This window comes from Cervus elaphus, chromosome 1, assembly GCF_910594005.1.
Source record: "Cervus elaphus chromosome 1, mCerEla1.1, whole genome shotgun sequence".
NCBI lineage: Eukaryota > Metazoa > Chordata > Mammalia > Artiodactyla > Cervidae > Cervus > Cervus elaphus.
In genome coordinates, this window is record NC_057815.1 from 83,282,246 (window position 1) to 83,295,715 (window position 13,470).

Below are 13,470 nucleotides of genomic sequence, written 5' to 3' on the forward strand. Positions count from 1 at the left end.
TCATGAGTGATTCAAGTGCAGAATCCAGGTCTTACTAATCATGTGTCCACAACACCAACATCAGTGTTTAACACATAGTAGGACTTTAACAGTTAGTGTTGAACTGAACTGAGCTTGTTGACACTCACCACCTTGGATAATTTAGCATTCTGTGATTGTACTTCATCTAGACAGCAGAATTTTATTTAGGAGCTAGGGAATAAATTATACTGAAACTTTCTTTCAAGTGGAATTGAATTTACTTCACAAAAATCTAAAAATGTGAGCATTCTACAAAGGGCAACACTAACGAGAAGAAAAGAAGACCACAGCATCCTTGAATATAGATCAGAAACTCACATCATCTAATGAAACAGGACCCTGTAGAGACTGGTGCTGTGACTGAAGATTACTGTAATAATATTACCTTTCTCAGAAATCAGGAAATCTAGTTACCTTCAAGTCTCTCACATTTGTGCCAAACTACAAATAAGTTGTATCCAGGTACAGAAAAACCAACAATATTTTATTTATAATCTTATTTTTAGTTTTTGAACTACAAATTGGATTCTAGATTTGTTTAAAAGATCATGGGTTTTATAGATGCTCATATGTAAATTAATCTGTTGCTTGCTTCCTTTTCTTTCTTTCCCATTGAATGGTCCTCCTCATAAATACAGAACAGGTCATTACATGAAAAATATAAGATCTTGCATTTTTTCCTTGTTCTCTCTTAAAAATCTATTTCTAATATTGCATTCCCCATTGGACTACTTCATAAGGGCATGAGGGGGAGGAAAGAAAAGAAAGAGAGAGAGAAAGAAAAAAAAGAAAGACAAAATAGACTGGATCTCACCACTAGAATTCACCATAAAAATCTCAAAGTATAACAGAATTCTTACAAAATTTCCTAGACTGGTTCTTTAGGGAACTGAGATCTCCTATGAAAAATATGGCAATAGGGAAGGCAAGGATGAGATGTGGGAAATAGTAAATAAGTGCAGCAAAAACAGGTTCTGAGGAATACACATAATTTTGTCTGCTTTAGATCACAATAGAATTTTTAATAAATAAATCTTTTCTTTTTTGTTTTTTTTTTGTAAAGACACTTTTTTGAAACAGTAGATTTAGCCCAGTCATTTGTGTCATTTTTAATAAACTGTCTTTTTTTTTTTTTTTTGATTGTTTGTTTTCCGTAACTGTCAGTGTTTTAGATTTGAGTCTCTTGGACATTGTCTTTAGAGTTCATCCGGATCAATAACGGTTCATGCACTGAACTGTGTATTGAATTTATTGTGTTAACTGTTGTTGTGTGGTTGAAAGGAGATTTGTAAGAGTTATAGTGATTGAGGTGCTCATGCTCAATCGCAGGCATGGGCAGGTGGCTTTCCATGGGAGTGTCTCCTGTAATCTCATCATCCACATTAATGATTTCAACAGTCCTCGTTGGGGCGTGATGATTTTGCCGATGATGCTGCTTCCTCATCTTGTAGAAAATGACCAGCATCACTGCTGCCATGAGTGTGATGGCCACGAAACAGCCAATGATGATTTTGGTAGTCTTCATGACCTCATCAATTCCTGGGATCCCACTGTTGATATCAGTCACAGGGATGGTGAATGTCTTTTCTGTTGACCTTGTGCTCTGTGGCGTGAGGGAGGTGGTCACATTAGTGGTCTCCCAGTCGATCACTGGAGTGGGACCCACATTGTTATCTGTGGTCCGTGCCTCATCCTGAGAAGGTTCCATAGTCTCTACCGTGACGGTTGAGAAGTAAGAGAACGGGGTAGTGGTTGCTGCAGTAACATTCAGGGTGGCTGAAGCGGTGGTGTTTCCCACGGAATTACTCACCATACATGTGTACATGCCTGTATCTTGCACGGTTACATTCGTGAAGTTTAACGTGCCATCGCTGAGCACGGCTATCCGCACTTTGTACGCCCCATGTGTCATGACTGTTCCGTTTGGAGTAATCCAAGATACGGAGGTTAGGGACGTGGAGGCCCGACATTTCAGCTCAGCTGCCATGCCTTCAGTGACATTGAGGTCTGCTGGGGGTTCCACAATGACAGGAGCATAGCATGTGAAATAATTCTGGTCAAGCTCCCCAATGTACCTCCCTTTCAGGTTGGGAGGGGTGTTACACCGGGCACAACAAGCCGTATTGGAGGGGGCCATGTCTTTTATCCACCAGCTGAGCCACAGGATGTCACAGTTACAGTTCCAGGGGTTGTGATGTAAGTGTATCCGCTCTAGATGATGCAAGGGTGTGAAGAGGTCATGAGGCAGCAATGTCAGATTGTTGTGTGCCAAGTTGATCTCCACCAGTGACTGAAGGTTATCAAAGGCATTCCGTTCAATCACTTGAATCTGGGACTGTATCATCCACAGTTTCTGAAGATGCATCAGCCCCTGGAAGGAGCCAGGCCTGATGGCAGACAGATGATTCCCAGAAAGATCCAGCTCATCTAGTTTTATGAGCGGCGTGAGGTTAGGGATTTCCCGGAGGTTGCACATGGCAAGGTTCAAATACCTCAAGTTAGACAGACCTTCAAAGGCACCTTCTGAGATGTATGAAAGCCTTTTCAATTCCCCCAAGTCTAGCCGGCGCAAAGAAGGGATTCTGTTAAAAGCATAAGAGGGGATGCTTTCGATGGGGTTGTTTCGCAACCAGAGCTCCTTCAGTTTAGACAAATATACAAAAGCTCCATTCGGGATGGTCGTAAGACGATTGTCAAAGAGTTCCAGCGTGTTGAGGTTTGCCAGACCATTGAAGGCCCCGATTTCAATTGTTCTGATATGATTCCTACTCAACTGTAGGATTTCCAGGTGCCTCAAGTGTTTGAAGCTGTTCACTTTGATGATCTGGATTTGGTTCTCATGGAGGTTCAGCAGCCGGGTGTTGGTGGAGATGCCATCTGGAACGTCACGTAGGTTTTTCCGAACACAAATCACCTTGCTGAACTGGTTGCTGCAGGAGCAGACGGAAGGGCAGGTTTGAGCCCGCACCAGACCAGCCACCACAAGAAGTTGAAGAGCCAGCAGCACCACAAGCAGGGGGTCAAATAAGGCCCTGTTAAACCTAGGACCTATCATTATCTGCTGTGGATGTAAGGTCATCTTGTTCAACATTCATAATTTATCTGGTGTTGGTCCTTCTGGAGTTCAAATAATCTGCAATGCAATAAGAACAAAAAAGAGTGTTAGATCTCCTCCGAACGTCTTTCTCAAGTCATTGTCAGTGAGACAGTGTATCAGCTCAAGCCTTCAGTTCTCAAACTAAGATAACAATAAATCTAATCCCATGTACTGAGCAATGGGGCTCATATTTATTGAGAAGTGTTTCCATACTTTGAGTTATTGGCCAGCCACAGCCCATATTCCATCATTTGTGCAATCACAGAGAAATGGAAGAATGAGGTAGGGGGTTTTACTGTAACGTTTATCAACCAAGGGTGACCTGAATGCATGAGGGCACATGAAATGTACCCCCATCATTAGGTTCAATGTCCAGACCAGATTAGAAAAGTTCAGAAAATAAAATTGGGGGACTATACCAATAAACTAAAAACTCCCTTGCAAAATTATCAATAGCTGACAATTTATCGAGGAGTAGTCTGTGTGCCATAGGCTATAGACTTCACAAACAATCCAAGAATGGCTACACAACTTGCAGGGCTCAAGGCAAAAGGCAAACATGGGATGTCTTGTCAAAAATTATTAAGAATTTCAAGGGGTTCCCTGAGAGTACAGTGGTTAAGACTTTGCCTTCCAATACAGGGGGTGTGGGTTCAGTCCATGGTTGGGGAGATAAGATCCTACATGCCTCTTGGCCAAAAAAACAAAACATAAAACAGAACACAATAGACTTTAAAAGTGGTCCACATCAAAAAGAAGTCTTAAAAATTTTATTAAGAATTTCAAATCAGTTGTAATAGAGCATTAAGTCAAGCATGGGTCCTTCTGAATACAGAGTCCTTTGTAACTGAACAGGCTGCATGCCCTGATCCTTTCCTTTCCTTGCTGCACTTCTCTGAGGAAGGAATTGTTACAGCCTCCATTTTCAAGATGAAGATATTTAATTGTAGGGGAAGTGGCGTGCATATAGTCACACGGTTAACAAATAGAGAATCAGGATTCAGATATTCATCTCACTGGTCCAGGAGAATACGATCTCAAACATTCCATGAAAGAAGTTTCTGCAAGAATGATGGCAAAAGCAAAATAGTTTTCACAGTTATTTTTGTTAAAATACCTTTCCTTTGGGGGTCACCTCAGCTTGAAACACTGGCAACTTAATGTATGGTACCTGTGAAAATACACTGAAATAATGACTTGCACAAATATGTGTAAATTTCTAGAGATTTTCATATATAAAACTCACAATAACAGAGCCAACTGCTACCTACAGGTAGACATACTACCAACTAAATCACATCTCATGAAACATAATGTTTATGTACAGAAAAAATGATAGTATTAAATATAACAGGATTGTATATGTATTATGTCTTATTGATACTACTGATATTGATACTACTCTTATTGATTTCTGGGAAGGGAAATAAAACAACTTACTTTCTGCATTTCTTACAGCACAAAGAGGAATTCCAAAGCTTGTGTTACCCAGTATACACCCCATTCAACTGGCTTATCATGAATTGGGCACCTGTGTGATGACTTCTCCCAAATTCCTCAATAAACAGTGCCTCTTCTAAGAATCTCTTGGGAAGAAAAAAAAAATGTGGAGACTTATCATAACCAGTTCAAAAAGGCACTAAGACAGTAATTTAGTAATTTACTATATGTCACCTTGGGCGGGTGACTTATCCTCTCCACAGCTCAATCTCATTTGCACAATGGGGATGATATTATTATGTAACCCTAAGTGTTATTGTCAGAAAAAAATTAATATCATAAAGAGCTTAGAATAATGCCTTCATAATGAAGGAACTCAATAGACATTGCTATTACTACTACTACTGTTTTATTTCCCTTAGTTAGACATTTTGCTAAGTACTGAGCATACAAAAGTGAAGAATATAACCCTCACCCTGGAGGGAAATATAATTCAGAAGATAAGACAGATAGGCAAAGAGATGAAACACAATAATATATGTTCATTGCTTTGAGACCAAGCCACACTGGCACATGGGCACTAAAGTCAGAGCAACCAAATCTGTGATGCTATAAGTCAGGGGATTTTGAAAGAGGAGAGTCATCTGATCTAGATTTTGTAGAAGTTGATAAAGAAAAGAAAGAAGAGCAGAGGGACCAGCCTGAACCAAGACAAGGAAACAAGAAAGTACTAGAACAACCAAGAAATCATAAAATCTCCTATAGCAGGAGACTGGAAGGTCCAGAAAAGAGAATGGGAAAGAAGTTGAGATCGGATCAAGACTCAATGTAAGCATTCCCGTTTATCCTGCAAGTGACTATTCAATATTCTGTTTATAGAAAGAAATACTTTCATCAGCTTTGCTTTCAAGAATGGTAATTCTACATTAATATAGAAGACAGAAAAGCTCTAGAAGAAACCCTCAGCAAGGAGAAAGATTAGTAAAATCTTTCACTTGCTCAAAATGAACCTTGGAGAGAAGTCAATATGGAGATACTTGGAATTTCTTGGCCACTTCTATGCATACTATCCAAGGTCTTGAGAGATTGGCTATATCCTCCTTAGGATGTAACCCTTCTACCAGTAGTAAGATTCTTAGTGTAAATTAGCATTTGTAAATAGACGCATTTTCTTAGAGTACACAGGACAGAGAGGAGACTCTGTTCCAAAACTAGAAGATGCTTCACTCAGTAAAGGCATCTGTCATGAGCAACTCTTAAACACACACCCACAGTCACAGGCTGTACAAAGGGACCCGAGTCTTATGAACGCGAGGTTTAAAGTGACAGATGCTTTCTGGCTTTAGCGGCTTGTTTTGGTCTCCTTCCCTGTGGCAGCAAAGAAACCTGAGCAGTAGGTTGTGGGTTGTTACTCTTTTCCTTTGTGACCCATGGACTGCGGCCCACCAGGTTCCTATCTTCGTGGAGTTCTCCAGGCAAGAATACTAGAGTGGGTAGCCATTCCCTTCTCCAGGGGGGCCCAGGGATTGAACCAAGTTCTCCTGCATTGCAGGCAGATTCTTTACCATCTGAGCCAACAGGGCTCTGCCCATCCAAAGGCCAGCCAGATCCTAGAGATAGTAAAGGGCAGGCCTACAGGCATGCCTGCCGTATTTAAACCAACCATTCTGAAGCGGGTACCCCAGCCACTTCCTTTATCAGTTCTTACAGCGCTCTTTACTCTCAAGCCACTACCCCTCTGCCCTCATCATCCCAGGATTAGACTCCAGGCAACTGGACAGACCCTATGTCCCAGCATCCACTGAATTTACTCACATCACAACAGTGTGGCTGGCAGGCTTCTCACTCTGAGTTAGATTAGGAGGTATCTTTCATTGTAAATTGAAACACGACCTTGAAAACCCTTGTAGATTTCCATTTTAAATAGGATGCTATTTAAGTTGCCAGTAATCATAACCATTGAAAAATTTTCATTCCTGTGATTCAGTTTTTCATTCATATGTTCCCCTCTTTTCAAAACACACTTCTGAAAGTAATTGGGAATTTGAAAGGAAGAAAGAAAGAGAGGGAGAAAGGGAAGGAAGGAAGGGAAAGGAAAAAGAATATCACCTAAACTCTAATATATTACCTGATTGATGCTTTTAGGATGGGGTTCCTAGGGCCCTACTTTTCTACCCCTCCTCCCACCTCCCAGCCCATGACTCTCCCTAGAGTCCTAGGGTCTCTGGCACTAGAGGTCAAAATAACTGGTGGACTGGAAATAGCAGAAAGTGAAAAAAGTAAATCCTTACTCTTTGCTACTGAGCAACTTCACTTTCACTTTTCACTTTCATGCATTGGAGAAGGAAATGGCAGCCCACTCCAGCGTTCTTGTCTGGAGAATCCCAGGGACAGAGGAGCCTGGTGGGCTGCCGTCTCTGGGGTTGCACAGAGTCAGACACGACTGAAGCCACTTAGCAGCAGCAGCAACATCACTTTAAAATATGAAATAATAAAGACAACCAAGTCCAATGGGCAAGAAAAGAGGCTTATGATGAATTGTTGAATTCATATGCCTGCTTGAACACCCACAACCCTATTAATGGGAAAGTTACTTCATCTGTCTATAATTTACTCTCCCCATCTGTAAAAGTAGCAGAGCTACTTAATCAATAGGCTCTTGTTAGTACTGTCATATAATATATACAAAGTTACTGACTCAAAATAAGTAATATGTAATACTGAATAAATATTTAATACATATTAAAATAAAGTGATGTAAGCTTCTTCCTCTTAGATAAGATAGGAATAACACTAATACCTATTATTCAAAGGTGTGGCAAGAATGAACTAGAATGACCAGAAACACACTATCAGTAAAACGTATCCAAATATGATGCATTGCTCTTAATTGTAGAGTATATGTGTCTCCCTTGTTTCAGTCTCTGCATTGTTTTACATTCTACTTCTTCCTTACTTCAAGGTCTTTTTGCTATTGCAATTAATGAGATTGCCTGTAAATCAGTCATAGGTAATGATTTATGAATTATAGCTGGTTCAAAGCTAATTTATAACCTGCAGCAAATAAAGTTTGGTACACACCCAGAATCGAATAAACTACTATCAACAAAAGGTTCCTATTTTAAAATCTAAATTATGTTACTTTACATCAAAAGCCAGGTTTCAACATCTCTTTCAGAAGATGTTTTTATCACATCAAAAGGAAATTAATTTAAAGGTGCGCACTATCCATTATGATGTCATCTCACAGCATTTATTTACAAATGGATCTGTGTGGGTTTTGAATTAAACTATAATACTCTTAGCCTTGTCCCAGAGGATATCCTGACTTTGTCAAGAGACATTTCTTCTTTCCTTACCCATGCTTCAGTGCACTGAGAGACACAGAAGGGACTCAGGAGGGAGTGTAGCTAATGCGGATGCTTTATTTAGCACAGTATCATTGCTAAGTCAGCATAGACTGCTGTCTAGACGTTGGAACTAGTTTGCAAGCAAGGTGGGAGAAAGATAAATTTAGTTAACCACAATCAGTCCTCATATCTCAGTAGACCACACATTCACTGTCAAATATACATTCAACAAACCTCTGTAAACATTGAGAAGCCAAACCATTAACCCCCATACACAGAATGGACACTGAGACCTCCCCTTATCATCAACATCTACTTGACTTAGCTCTTCCATGATTTCTATTAGCAAATCTATCCTCTTCTGAAACTCTCCTGCCAAAGCACACAGTTTCATGGTCCTTACCGAAACTTGCCCAAAGATCCTTCAATCCTTTCATGGAAAGCATTAACTGTGCTCTAAGATTCTTTGGATCTTTTGCCTCATGTTGGTGTTTTCTCCAATCCTGGATCTTTGTATCATGGTTCTTACTTAATCCTCATCAAGTTCCCTTATTGAAAAATCCTCCTAAAAATTAAACTTCTAAGTCTCAATAAATTCTGGCTTAATCATCACCATCCCATTCAGACTCTCCTGGACTTCTGTAGGGTCTTAGTAAGGAAGAAGACTCAGATCTGTCTTACCAACCATTCTTGCTGGTAACATTTTCAGAATCAACTGCTTTATGAAACTAAAGTTGGGTTATTCACTTGAAATATGCTTGGACTTCAATCTCTCTGTCTTCTTCTTCTGTGAATTTGTTGTATACCCAATATCCTACTACCATACTCTTTCATTAGAAAATTTTGTTCAGAAAGATTCAATCTCTTCCTAAAAAAAAAAAAACAACACAGAATTACATTATCTGCTTTGAGAGAAGGTTATCCAACCCTGATGTATTAATAGAATCTGGCTTAAGTTAGGACTAAGCAAACTTTTTCTGTGAAGGGCCAGATAGTAAATAGTTTAGCTTTTTAGACCATATGGTCTCTAGTTGCTACTGCTCTGCTCTGCCACTGAAGCTTGAAAATAGTTCTGGCCAAAAAGTCAATGAATGTGCATGGCTATCGTCCAGTTAAACTATGCACATTCAAATGTCTCAAATATTCTTAATATTTTTTCAACCATTTAAAAATTTATAAATATTCTTAGTTCACAGAGCATACAAAAGCAGATGGTGAGCTAACCTTTGGACTATTGTTTGCTGAGTTCTTGTCTAAACAAACACTGATTGTTCCCTTCCTATTGCCAGAGACTGGTTGGTTCTGGACATGTGACACCATCTGGCCAATAAGAGGCAAAGAGAGGTCAGCTGAGGGGATTCTGGGAATTTTTATTTTTCTCCCCCTAATAGGAAGAAAGACAGGGGAAGGAGTAGTTCTTTATTCTGTTTCTGAATGTTGTTGTGGGTATAAGATACTGAGAATTGCTACAGACAATTTGTGGCCAAGAAAGCAGGCAGCCTGAGGACAAAGCTGTTGTGCTAAGAAAGGAAAAAATGGAAAGAGGGAAGAATTTGCATTCTTGATATTGTGACAAGCAGCTACATTAAAGAATCCTGTAACTGTTTTTCCTATTTTATTACTACATGCAATAATCAGTTCCATACATCATAAACAGCTCATTATTTTTCTGGTTACATGTAGTCAAACCTACCTGATATTTTCATACTTGTTCTCCTCTCTCCCTCTCCTTTTATCTATCTCTCACTATTCCTGCTTCTCAAACCAAGAGCAAAGAAAAGGCAAAAGAAAAAAATCTAATTTCTTAAACCACTATATATCTGAGGCCTATCAGAAAGAACAAAGTAAGCTGAGGCGACATGATTTGCTCATAAGAAAGGAAGTAAGGCTCATCCTCATCTTACTAAGAAAGCTTTCTATTATAATCATTTCTCAAGATAGCTCTTTAAATTTTTAAGAGTGCTATAATACACAGGAAAAGGGAAAACAACAAATTAAATAACACCATTATCAAAGGTAGCTCACCCCTCCAAATCAAATTTATTTTACAAATATTTCCTAATACAGTTCAACTTTTTCCCATCTGAAACCCAATTTTGCAAATCTGTTCAGCTTTCCACCCCTCATGGAGGAATATACGGTTCTGCAGATTTTCAGGGAAAGAAAATTTTTGTAAATACACTCAGGGCTGACCCTCAAGGCAAATGTAATAGAAATGATGCAAGGTTTAAATGGCTATAACCCAGGTATTCAACCTGTCAAGTCAACAAGAGACTCTTTAGCTATATACACTGACCTTGCAATGTTTCTAGAAAATTTTGGGACTTAAAAAAAATTGATATTTAAGGAAAGAAAAATCACCTAGGTCTGCATTTCACTTTTCTAGAAGACTTGCTCAATTTACAGTAAAAAACAAAAAACAACTACATGTGTTTAGTGTTTAGAGGTGACAAGATTACAACATCATTAGATAAGAAGCAGCAGAGTAGAGAAAACTACATATATATATATTTTTTTAAGTAAGAAAAAACATAATAAATGATGTGGCCAATATGTTGCTATGTTCTGTTGAGTATAAAAAGGGATATAAAAGAGTCTAAGGTGACCATACGTTTTATAGAGCTTTCCAAACATACTGGAGCTATAATACAAAAGCATCAGTTCAGTTCAGTTCAGTCGCTCAGTCGTGTCCGACTCTTTGCGACCCCATGAATCGCAGCACACCAGGCCTCCCTGTCCATCACCAACTCCCGGAGTGTACTCAAACTCATGCCCATTGAGTCGGTGATGCCATCCAGCCATCTCATCTTCTGTTGTCCCCTATACAAAAGACGTCTGTCTATACAACGTTGTCTGTCTATACAAAAGCATAGATACCTATCAAAAATAAAAAGCACACATATATGTATCTAGGAACTAATGTAAATCAGCGTAGTCAATATTTAAATCCCATAAAACATTGTCAGATGTCATAGATAACCTGAGAAAGTTTTAAGAGGGTTTGAGATTTTATGTAGGTCCTTTAAGGGAATATAATTTTGTATTGAGGCAGGTGGTAGAGGAGATAATGGATGACTTGTAAAAGCAGAGGGTCTTACCACATGGCTCAGTGGTAAAGAATCCACCTGTCAATGCAGAAGATATGGATTTAATTCCTGAATCAGGAAGATCCCCTGGAGAAGGAAATGCAACTCACTCCAGCATTCTTGCCTGGGAAATCCCATGGAGAGGAGCCTGGTGGGCTACAGTTCACAGAGTTGCAAGAGACTCAGACAGGACTCAGCAACTAAATAACAGCGACTGTAACAAAAGCAGGGGAGTAGGAGTGTGAAATAAAAGAAAATGACTTAATGGAAGCAGGTGACTTATACAACAGAATTAATTGTTAAGTTGGTCCAACTGAGGGGCACTGCATGTCTGGTAGGAGAGTTTGGATTTGCTTCAGTGATGAAACTTAGGAGGAAACTCCAGGCTCTTAAGCAGGAGGGGTGAGGGCATTATTTTAGGGAGGCTCTGCCTTTATGCATAAAAGAAACTGGAGAGGAGAGGAGTTGATGGAAAAGTCAAATGACTTCAATGATCGACATCCTTAGCATTACTTTAGAGCTGAATGGAGCAGATCTTCAACCTGATTATCTGTTGATATAGATATCAATCCAATATCTATAAATTATGAGACATGTGTAGCCACAAACTAATCAGTCCTGCTTGAAATCCTGTAGAGGGTGAAATACCAATGAAGGCAAAATTAGCTTCTGTATGTAGTCACATTAAAAACTATCAGGTTTCACAGAGGCAGCAGTCTATCACTTTGAAACTCTGATGCACGAATAAGGGAAGATACAATTTTTTTAAATCTCTAATGTGATTCATGTCCACACTGTAAATTACATACAGAGAATGATTAAATATACATTCAGCTTTTGTTCTTTGATGATATCATGTACTTCAACTTTATGTTGAAATATAGAAAGACATCCAATCTATATTAGCAAAACCCAGTGGGACAAAAAAAAACAGATTTAGAGTGAAATCAGGTGGGTTAGAGGGTTGGCCAAGTATTACTAATCATTCTTTGGTAAACTGGCTTTCTCTGAGCTGCACCTTCCTAAGTGGGAGTGATGATAACATTAATAGACATTGAGAGGATCATATGAAAAGGAATCCAGATAGGAAAAGAAGAAGTGAAACTCTTGCTGTTTGCAGATGACATGATCCTCTACATAGAAAACCCTAAAGACTCTTCCAGAAAATTACTAGAGCTAATCAACGAATATAGTAAAGTTGCAGGAAATATAAAATTAACACACAGAAATCCCTTGCATTCCTATATACTAACAATGAAAAAACAGAAAGAGAAATTAAGGAAACAATACCATTCACCATCGCAACGAAAAGAATAAAATACTTAGGAGTATATCTACCTAAAGAAACAAAAGACCTATACATAGAAAACTATAAAACACTGATGAAAGAAATCAAAGAGGACACAAACAGATGGAGAAACATACCGTGTTCATGGATTGGAAGAATCAATATTATCAAAATGGCTATTCTACCCAAAGCAATCTATAGATTCAATGCAATCCCTATCAAGCTACCAACAGTATTTTTCACAGAACTAGAACAAATAATTTCACAATTTGTATGGAAATACAAAAAACCTCGAATAGCCAAAGTAATCTTGAGAAAGAAGAATGGAACTGGAGGAATCAACCTGCCTGACTTCAGACTCTACTACAAAGCCACAGTCATCAAGACAGTGTGGTACTGGCACAAAGACAGAAATATAGATCAATGGAATAGAATAGAAAGCCCAGAGATAAATCCACGAACCTATGGACACCTTATCTTTGACAAAGGAGGCAAGGATATTCAATGGAAAAAAGACAACCTCTTTAACAAGTGGTGCTGGGAAAACTGGTCAACCACTTGTAAAAGAATGAAACTAGAACACTTTCTAACACCATACACAAAAATAAACTCAAAATGGATTAAAGATCCAAATGTAAGACCAGAAACTATAAAACTCCTAGAGGAGAACATAGGCAAAACACTCTCCGACATAAATCACAGCAGGATCCTCTATGACCCACCTCCCAGAATATTGGAAATAAAAGCAAAAATAAACTAATGGGACCTAATGAAACTTAAAAGCTTTTGCACAACAAAGGAAACTATAAGTAAGGTGAAAAGACAGCCCTCAGATTGGGAGAAAATAATAGCAAATGAAGCAACAGGCAAAGGATTAATCTCAAAAATATACAAGCAACTCCTGAAGCTCAATTCCAGAAAAATAAATGACCCAATCAAAAAATGGGCCAAAGAACTAAACAGACATTTCTCCAAAGAAGACATACAGATGGCTAACAAACACATGAAAAGATGCTCAACATCACTCATTATCAGAGAAATGCAAATCAAAACCACAATGAGATACCATTACACGCCAGTCAGGATGGCTGCTATCCAAAAGTCTACAAGCAATAAATGCTGGAGAGGGTGTGGAGAAAAGGGAACCCTCTTACACTGTTGGTGGGAATGCAAACTAGTACAGCCACT

General features: G+C 38.9%; 1 protein-coding gene across 5 annotated transcripts in view; it reads right to left on the reverse strand.

The window, feature by feature from the left end:
* Positions 1-484: 484 nt before the first annotated feature.
* Positions 485-13,470, reverse strand: part of LRRC4C (leucine rich repeat containing 4C) — a 1,337,050-nt gene continuing 1,324,064 nt past the window's right edge. For 4 of the 5 annotated variants that reach the window (XM_043909663.1, XM_043909655.1, XM_043909646.1 and 1 more), the window contains one exon: positions 485-3,154. In XM_043909663.1, coding sequence (XP_043765598.1) covers positions 1,190-3,112 — 1,923 coding nt within the window. In that variant the 5' untranslated portion in view covers positions 3,113-3,154 and the 3' untranslated portion in view covers positions 485-1,189. Of the gene's footprint in view, positions 3,155-4,558; positions 4,574-13,470 lie in introns of those variants that run through there. The other variant, XM_043909680.1, reaches the window with a different exon arrangement.